A 9,670-nucleotide genomic window follows, 5' to 3' on the forward strand; every position below is an offset into this window, starting at 1 on the left:
ATTGGTCGCAGCCTTACAGTTCTCCTGTGATGGAATGATGCTACCTTACGGGAGGTCATCTGTCCAGTAATTACTTGACAGACAGAAAAAAAATTGAAGCAATTTGACAAAAACATAACTTTAAAATCAAGGAGCACCAGGGAGGAGCCACAACAGTTCATGCCTTAAAACTAAATTTTGACACAGGGACCCTCTTTGAGTCCGGGGCCACGGGGTTGAGAATGGGGGACCAGTCATAGTTTCACATTTCTAACAAATGAGTGATTTATCAGATTATGCAGACCCAAATGATACAGTATGTAGTAAACCTGGGGCTTTTGGGGCCCCCGGGTATGGGGCACCTGGGCAGTTGCCCGCTTTGCCCGGTTGATAATCCGGCCTTGGCCCTGCAGGCTACCCGGATAGGAAGCAATCGCCACTTGGGGAACAGGTCAAACATCTTTTTACCGGGCGGTGGACAAAATATTATTTTTCTAAAAGTTCGTTAAATACAACCGCTGTCAGGAAGGAGTGTATTTTGAAAAGCTTAAACCGGAACCAGCTGTCTCCACCGAAGATAACTCGACAGTGTTGTTAAAAAAAAAAAAAAAAAAAAGAGGGGGGAGGTAAGTAATTATTTAGGGGGAAGAAAGAAAGAAACAAAGTTGTCGACCGTGCAACGCACACGGGGAGGGATTTTATTTATCTCGAGAGGCTCGTTTAGTCCAGCGCCGGTCTGCTGGGATGTGAGCGTAACGGCGCACCGGTTTCCCCTCGTTTCCTCCTCTCGTCTCCAAACTTCTCCGCTACTGTTTGACTCGAGTCCGGATTTTCTCCCTTTTGGAAAACGGGAATGAGAGAAGCGGCCGAGCACGGGCGGATGGACGGACGGACCGAGGAGTCGAGCGAGAGCCGTGCGTGGGCTTTCCGTTGCCTGGGTTCGCGCTAACCATGTTGTTTTAATTTCTCCGAGCACGTTTCGCCCCGAGATGAATGGCAGAAGTCGGGTGAGTCGACTATCTGTGCACAGACGGATTTATTTTCTTCTCTACACTGGACCCCACATGAAGTGGTGATAGCCTGCATCCTGCTGAACCTTTCCGCTTTGTGTGTGTGTGTGTTTTTTTTTTTTTTTTTTTTTTTAAAAGAAAATTCAAACGAAGAGACATCCACATACACACACACACGCCGCAGTGGACAAGCGCGATATAAAAACCGACTTTGCTGAAGTACGTTTCAGACCAGTTTAACTAGCAGAGAAAAGATGCAGATGTGGAGCCACATGAGGGTCCACAAAGGAGGCCCTCCGCGACCATAGGTCACGTAGAAGTGTCCTGGATCCATGTTTCTCCTGTTTCCCGGCCGGATTGGAGTCGAACTGTTAGTAATTGTCTAATAATCCAATGGATTCTTGCTCACCACAGCCTACCTGTGCCTGTGGATTTTCCACATAAGGGCAAACCAGATGACTCAGAGGACTTTAGTCATGTAACTACCCTGTAATGTCTTAAAGGTCTTATTTATCTGTCCTGTATTTATTGTATGTATATAAGGGGTCCTTTTTTTTTTTTTTTTTTTTTTTAAGCTTTGAGCTATTTCCAAGGCCAGTTTTTAATTTCTTATTCCAGAATTTGAAAGCTGACATTTCAACCGTCATAGTGAAAGCTGTAGATTTACTTGAACAAATTAGTTCTGCTGTATATCTACACACACTGTATTTGAGCACGCCAATCTGTAACTTAAAGGAGAAGCTGTAAGACTTTTACTTTGCCCAGAAAAAGAAGGCTTCATCATGGACAGGCCGATAAGCAAGTTATTGGAGAAATTAAAGCTAACGGACTCGGGCAGTGTGAAATTCAACAGTTCGAAGAAAAAACACGACTCTGCCAACAACTCTAATAACAGCAACGCCAACACTGGCATCTCCGGAGACAGCGGTGGGGGCAGCGGTCTGCCACCAGCTCCCAGCTCTGCAGCTGCCTCGCCCTCAAGACCCGGCCAGTTCTCGCTTGCCTCTGCAACCACAAGCGATGCATGTGTTCCAGTGAGTGGGAGGGGAGGAGGAGGAGGAGGAGGTGGTGTGATGGGAATGCCTCCCTCTCAGCTCCTCACCCCACCACAGACTTCCTCCACGGTGGGTGCCATACCTTCAGATGGTGAGCAGCCACTTCACCCCTCCACCTTGGCACCGCTGAGGCGTCGCTCCCCCCAGCAGCGAGCTTCCTGTTACCTGGGCGAAGGTGTGGATTCCCACATGAGGCGTGAGTCTGGTCTGGGTCCCGAATGTGACCCTGTGGGGGCGTTTGGCTCCAAGACGTCCCTCAATCAACGGCGTTACTCCCTGGAGCTCCAGCAACTGGTCAGACGACAGCAGCTCCTCTCCCAACCGCCGCCTCTCTCTGTCCCTCCGCCATACCCTGCGGCCACGGGCTATGGATCGGCTCCCAGAGGCGGTGGAGGCGGCCTGGCCGAGCCCGGCTACCTCTCCGAGCCTGAGAGGCACAAGCGTCTCTCTCTTCAGGAGGCTCTGTTCTACAAGCGCCTGAGCACGGGTAGTGAATTGTGGGAGAGCACCAGGCCCGCATCCCTATCTCATCCACCACATCGCCCATCGGATGTGTCCGGAGGAGGTGTGGGAGGGAGCTTCTTTTACCCCCCAGGGCCAACTGTGAGCCCATGCTCGTCATTCAGCCTCCAGGAGTCGGTGCTGGTCAGTCCCAGGTCCAGCTTTGCCTCCAGCACGGCCAGCGGTGGCGGAGGTGGGAGCCCCATGGGGAGCCGCTGTAGCAGCAACCGGACGAGTGGCATCAGCCTGGGCTATGACTCTCGCTACTCCGCCTCTGGAGGCCTCCCCCCACAGCAGCAGTCCCCCTCCATGCAGACAGGCGGCTCTGTGGCTGGTTACGGCGCTCCAGGCAGGGCCGGTGTAACCCCTGCGGAGTCCTGGACTCAGTACCTGGAGGGAGGTATACGTCCAGGGGCCCATGACAGTCGACACTCCTACCCACCCGCTGTTGGAAGTCCAGGAGCAGCGTGCTACCAGGGTGGCCCAGAGTGGTGGGATGAGCAGCAGGTGGGTGAGAGAGGCAAAGATGCGGCTGTGATGGGAGAGAGGGCCCGCTACTCAGACCTGCCTGGCACCCGGTATCAGGAAGAGCTCACCCGACTCCTGCTGAGAGATGCAGCGCTAGAAGGTGAGGGGCTCCTGGAGGGCCTGATGCTGAAGGAGCAGTCTCTAGCCCTGACGGCTCTTTCTAAACCGAGTGCGACAACACTGGGGCCTTCCTCAGCTGGAGGGCCGGTCAAACCTCAAGAGGACCAAGGAGTCGGAGCTGGAAGAGAGGCTGCTGAGAACCGCCAGGAGTTCTTTGGTGAGGTCCTTTTTTTTTTTTTTATTTTTTTTTTTTAAACAATAGATTTCAGGCTACTCTGTGAAAACAGGTAAGTGAAGGGAAATGTAGCAAGGATACAAGCTAAACAGAGCTGTATTTAGCACAACTTGTAAAATCAAATCCCTAATTTGAGCCAGTGTCGTTACTGTTCATGCATGGCATCCCATGCATTCGTAATGGAGCGCTGGGTCACCCAACATCCGCTCTCAGTATATTATTATTGTCCTCTCTGCTGCCTGGTGTCGGATCACAGGTTTCTCTCTCTAAATGAAAGGGTTGTAGGGAAGGATGCAAGGATGGATGGACCGATTAATAGTTGAAAGAGTGTATGGATGGATGGATAGTGCCTTGGAACCTGCAGAGACATGCTGGGTTGTAGCACGCAAAGCATAAAGGAGAGAAAAAAAAAAAGAAATGCACTCGTGCCTCACGTACTGATCGAGACAAGTAGATGTGTTTTGGCTAATGAGAAGAAAATGTAGGGCACAATGAAAGATGCATATTGTTGACAAAAAAATGGAGGTAATAAAGCCCCAGCAGTGCAGGTATGTGTGTGATCATTTTAGCTCACACCTGTGTCCAAAACATCAGGCAAAGTCAGCTGATGCTCCATGCAGGCGTTGCCTAGTGTGGTACACATACAGGGCTAATGTAGCATATCTACGCAGCCATTAAACTGCAAAATTCTGCTGTAACACTTAGACGCAAATTACATGGTTCTATATAAACACAGCTCCGACCATTACTGTGAGTCACAGAAGATGAGGGCTCAGGATGTGTGTGTGTGTGTGTGTGTGTGTTTGTGTGTGTGTGCGTTTGTGTGTGTGATCGTAGCGGGGTAAGGAGTGTGTTGCGGTGGCCGGATGAATGTGTGTGTGTATGTGTGTATTGTTCCTCCTGTGGCAGGGTGTGTTTCCCCCGAGTGACTTCAGGCCACAGTAACGCAATGTGTGTGAGTCATGTGTGTGTGTGTGTGTGTGTGTGTGCAATGCTGCCTTGGCGTGTGCAGGGGCGGTGTGCTGTAGCCTGTTTTTCTGCTCAGGTATGTGTGCCCGGAGGGGACATACAATACTGTACTCCCCTCAGCCATTAGGAAGAAATCGGAGGCTCTGGGCCGTGAAGACAGACGCTCTAAGCTCAGCTGACACATGCACCTATGCGAAGGGGGTAATGCCCAACAGCACTAGAGAAACCCCGCTCGGATTTAGAAAGTAAAAATGAAAAAATGATCTCTTGCAAATCGAGACCGTGATGAGCTAGTCAGAGCTAATCTGTAGAAAATTAATGGTTTTCGTGTTGATTTTAGTCCCAGGAGGTGAAAAAAAAAAAAAAAACAAGGGATGCACACAACTCCTCATGTAATAAATATTCTTACACTCTTTAAATTATAGTAAGGTAGAAAGAAGAGAAAAAAAATGAGGAGGGCCAATTCTTTCCCAGCTTATTCTATATGTAGCATCTTCAGGCAGTATATTTAAAGCCTGGAGTTTGAGTCTCGGGCCTCTGGTTTCTGGCTTTGGCAGAGAGCTGTGCCTTTCTCCTAAACATTGGAGGGACTGTCCAAGATCATAGCGGCAGAGTGTAGGAATTCTCAATTTGTGTGGCAACTCCCTCAGCCACACTAGAGAGGGAAAAAATGCAGGCAGACCCTGAAATAGATCACAGAAATGCTGTTGCTCGGACCACCACCGCCACTTTTCCACTTTTCATTTAGGTCCCTGACTAGCGCTCAACATGTACAAAACTGTACTCTGTTAGATGAAAAACACAGGAGTTATTTAGTTGTAAAGGTTGACTGTCTTAAGGCTTTTTTTTTTCTTCTTATGAATAAAAACAGCCTCCAAGTAGCAAAACTAGAACTTATGCTAATCTTGACATGGAAATGTGGAGGCCTTATACCTAAACTGAAAAAGTGAGGAAAAGGAGCTGAAAAATTGAAAGTTACAACTAAGCATCTGGTCCTTTTGACTTAATTTGGAAAAAATTATTATTTCTTCTGTAATTTTACTACCTCTTGTTGTTGTTTCCTGAGGTAATTTACATTCCTAACTTCAAGAAAAAAAGTGCAATCTTGTTTAATCTCCAAATTGCTCCAATTGTGGGGTTTAAAGTAAAATTGAAAGGAACGTCTTTATTAAAGCACTCCAGAGGAAAGAGTTGTCTGTTTTCTGGAACGTCTGCCAAAAAGTTAGATCCAGCGGAGTTTCCCTTTAATAACACAGCTTTAAGAGAGACACTTGAGTGGACGAGCAAACAGGCTGGCACGGGTAACTGTGTTTTAACTGTGTGAAAATCCCCTAGGTGGTGCGAACGAGAGGATTTACAAGTGTTGACACTTTGTGTGGAGTTGGATTTCAGACACATCCTCCTGGAATGCGTCGTAAACGAAGTGTTAAGAGCCGCCGAGCGATCGCTCTCGACTAAATGCATGTTTGTGTCCGTTTTGTTTTTCCCCCCATTGTGCCGGCAGGAACCTGTGTGAAGTGTGGAAAAGGCGTGTACGGGGCGGATAATGCCTGCCAGGCCCTGGACAACCTCTATCACACACGCTGCTTCACCTGTGTGTCCTGTGGTGAGTGACCCCACCTCACCCACAAACACAACAATGGTGATTTAAAGTATTTGAGCTTAATTCTGAATTTCTGTCACTGTCACACCTTTTCCAAACGCCCCACCTTTATATATTTTTTTTACCATTTACTATTAAAATGTTCCGGGTTTATCGTGGTGCATCAATTGTCTGCCATCTCCCTCCCTCTGCAGGACGCACCCTGAGAAACAAGGACTTTTACAATGTCAGTGGCTCTGTGTACTGTAAAGAGGATTATATGGTAAGAGTTGAGGTCAAGGCGTGTTTTGTCATCCACCGCACACGCACACGCACTCAGACACACACTCACACATGTTCAGAGTCAGAAGATTGATTTCTCTGCTAATGGTAATCTCTTTGTTTTAATTACAGTTTTCTGGATTCCAGGCTGCTGCTGAGAAGTGTAGTGTGTGTGGCCACCTTATTCTCGAACAGGTGAGGGGTGTTTGTTTTTGTGTGTGTGTGTGTGTGTGTGTGTGTGTGTGTGTGTGTGTGTGTGTGTGTGTGTGTGTGAGTGTGAGTGTGAGAACATGCCACATGAAGAGGTGCACAAATACATCTAACCACTTGGACTTATATTAGATTTAAATAAATATACCCCCAACCCTTAACCTGCCCTTGGTAATTTTTAGTCACTGGTGTCCTATGTTTCCCAGAATTCCTTTCAAGAACCCCCCCCCACCATTCTTTCTCTCCCAGAGGATGGAGAAATTCAGTGACGTCTTTTTGTTGGCTCCTCTTTGGGTTCCCACGGCAGACTTCAGAGGAATGTTTGCCTTGGGTTTCTGATAAATAAAGAAATATCGCTGTGTAGTGGTTAGCTTAAAACTTTTTACCATATTTGAACCACATAATACCCATAATATAAATAGAAAGCTACCAGTGTGTCTGTGAAATCACAGGCACAGTTTGAATGGCTTAACCTCATCCAAGTTTTAGGAGCACAGGAACGGAAAATTTGGAAAATCAAAATAGTTTGCTGAAAATTGATTTGCATAGTGAATTTCAGAAGAAAAAAAACATATAAATTAAGTTTATTCTTACAGCATGTATCGATTTATGTAATGCTCTTAAGAAAAAGCACAACATAAAATAATAGGAAAACAATCTAACAAAAAACATTTGTAGATGGCAGGAACAAAAAAATATGATCAATCACATGATTACAAATTACAATCAAAACAGCAACAACTGAAAATTTGTGCCTTTTAAAACATTTGCACATTTTTACGTATATACTTATGCATATGCATACCAACATACGCAAATATATACAGTCTAGGCCAGTTATCTGTGGACGATTCATGTTTTGAAATCATTTTATTTGCTCGAGTTACTTACTGGCCTTCATTCTCAGATCCTGCAGGCTCTGGGGAACTCGTACCATCCCGGCTGTTTCCGCTGTGTGGTGTGCTCCAAGGCTCTGGACGGGGTGCCCTTCACCGTGGACCAACACAGCAACATCTACTGCGTCGCAGACTACAACAAGTGAGGCATACGATGCGTTTAAATGCTCTACCGGCAACTCAGCTTGTCTACGATATATCTGGAACACGGCTTCGCATAAAATGGGCCGATTGATAGGTGTCCATCTTTCTGTTCCTTCTCTTAATTGTCAAGTAAAGCAACAACACAGGGAATATGATGTTTAAAGAAATGGACCACTTCTTGTGCAGTGAATTACTAAAGCTACATTTATCCACCAAAAATTAAACACATCTGGATGCCCTAAAACGGGAGTTTGCTAATTTTGCTATCAGGTGTTAAGGTCCGGATTAGAAAACCATGAATGTCAACTATGAGGGTCTTTTCCAAGTAACGGAGATGTTACGAAATTTAGTTTTTGCATGTTAACATTCGAAGACTAGCCCTTACTCATCACACTTCCTTCAGAGACATTCCTCAACTGTGCGCGCTCCCAGTTGTTCTACGGTAAATAAACTTTCTCCTGTCGTCCTGCAGGACTTTTGCCCCCAAGTGCGCTGCCTGTTTACAGCCCATCTTACCTACTGAGGTGAGTACAAGTATGTTTTTTTTTTTCTCATGCTATTTTTCCACACTTCATTTTTGTGCCTTTTTTATAATCTTATGTTGGTGAGAATTTTTTTTGTTGTTGTTGTTTTGACAAATTTTTTGTTCCCAAGTGTACTTAAGACTTCTATATTTTGAACATTATGCAGTTTTCCATAGCCAAGTTTTACAACCAGTGCAACAGAAGAAGCAATTTTAGGTAATCACAGAGGAGTATTTCAAAATCTCAGGTTATCAAGCATAAAATTCTGGTGATTCCCACTTTTCCTGAAACTGAAAGTGCTCCAAACAGAACCAACAAACTCCCATGTACCGGGACCCTGTGCTGACGTCTCCACTTTTCTCCTGTTTTGTGTGTCAGGGCAGCGAAGAGATCCTCAGGGTCGTGTCTATGAACAAGGACTATCACTTTGAGTGCTACCACTGCGAGGTGAGTGATCGTCAGCTGCTTACCCCAAATTTCTTTGTCCTAACTCCTAAAATATCACGTTTGAGTGGGTTAAATCAGAGGTACAAACTGTTCTGATCTGACTTTTGTGATGAAGTGGCTCAATAGCTGACCTCACTTGCTGTGTGTGCATTCCTGTCCTTATCTGCGTTTTTGTTTTGTTTTTTTTTGTCCCCCCCCCCTCTCAGGAGTGTGGTAAGCAGCTCTCCGATAAGCCTGGCTCACAGTGCTTCCCCCTGGACTCTCATCTCCTCTGCCACTCCTGTCACATGAGCAGAGTGTGCGCCACACACATTCCCCCTCACAACACACACTGATGAGCGCCTATGCAGCTATGGATGTTTGAAAAATAGCTGGTCGTAACATGCTGTTATTCTCTCGTGCTCTTTGCTCAGCCGTACGTCGTTTTCTTCAAGATGGAAACTGCTGATATTAAGACATTTCCACTGATTCACTTTGTGTCTTTGACTTGAATCAGACCTTTTGTCACATGTACTGCCTGCTGTACTTCTTGTACTATTACTGTACCATAGTAATAAGGGAACGGGAACGAAACTACTGCTTTTTAATTTTACCCCAATGTGGCTACTGTTTGCTGTAGAAGAACAAGGGATTTTGCTAAACTGTTTTGTACATATATTATTGCTAGCAAACATTTTGCACTTAAATTTGCCTTTACTGTAAGAGATTTGTTACATGAATCTGTACAATTTGGGGAAAACATTATTGCAATTTCTGTGTTGTAATAAAAATGAAAATATTTGAGTTCTGACAACGGCCTACGTGTAGATGCACTTGTAGATTTTAGGCGTCTCCTTTGCACTCAACGTCCTTGGTTCAGATATTTTGCCAATATATCTAGGATTAAAGAGATGAAGGTCAAAAACACTGCAAAAGATCGGCTCGGTGGCCGGCGGCCAGGCCATGATGCTTCCTTTAGAAATGACCACAAGCAAAACCATCCAAGCCGACAAGCTGATAACCAATTTAAATTTATTCATTTTTTTTTTTATTCTTGGTACATTCAGCACTTGGAGGAGAAAAAGCAACAAAATCAAACAATTTTGAACTAAAAACATAAAATTAAAAATATTAAAATTGTAACCATTACTCTATTAGAAGAAAAACTTTAACTCCCATTAAATATATGACTGAAGGGTCATAGGAGGGATTTCCAAATTGAGACTTCAGTGCAGGGAAGGTCAGCTTCGAGTAATTGTTACAGAATAA

The 9,670-nt window shown here is 45.4% G+C and overlaps 1 protein-coding gene across 1 annotated transcript; it reads left to right on the forward strand.

Moving 5' to 3' along the window:
• Window positions 1–615: 615 nt before the first annotated feature.
• On the forward strand, window positions 616–9,167 carry ajuba (ajuba LIM protein). The gene is made up of 9 exons (XM_040141447.1): window positions 616–986; window positions 1,128–3,350; window positions 5,842–5,943; window positions 6,135–6,202; window positions 6,334–6,396; window positions 7,319–7,449; window positions 7,924–7,975; window positions 8,354–8,422; window positions 8,629–9,167. The coding sequence occupies exons 2-9, from the start codon at window positions 1,772–1,774 to the stop codon at window positions 8,755–8,757; spliced, it is 2,193 nt and encodes a 730-aa protein (XP_039997381.1). The 5' UTR covers window positions 616–986; window positions 1,128–1,771; the 3' UTR covers window positions 8,758–9,167.
• Window positions 9,168–9,670: the final 503 nt, after the last annotated feature.

Source organism: Xiphias gladius, chromosome 12 (assembly GCF_016859285.1).
Source record: "Xiphias gladius isolate SHS-SW01 ecotype Sanya breed wild chromosome 12, ASM1685928v1, whole genome shotgun sequence".
Lineage (NCBI taxonomy): Eukaryota > Metazoa > Chordata > Actinopteri > Istiophoriformes > Xiphiidae > Xiphias > Xiphias gladius.

Coding starts and splice junctions, on each gene's coding strand:
- ajuba (XM_040141447.1), top strand. CDS start 1,772: ATGGACAGGCCGATAAGCAAGTTATTGGAGAAATTAAAGCTAACGGAC. Junction 5,944..6,134: donor CTTCACCTGTGTGTCCTGTG/GTGAGTGACCCC, acceptor CTCCCTCTGCAG/GACGCACCCTGAGAAACAAG. Junction 8,423..8,628: donor TTGAGTGCTACCACTGCGAG/GTGAGTGATCGT, acceptor CCCCCCTCTCAG/GAGTGTGGTAAGCAGCTCTC.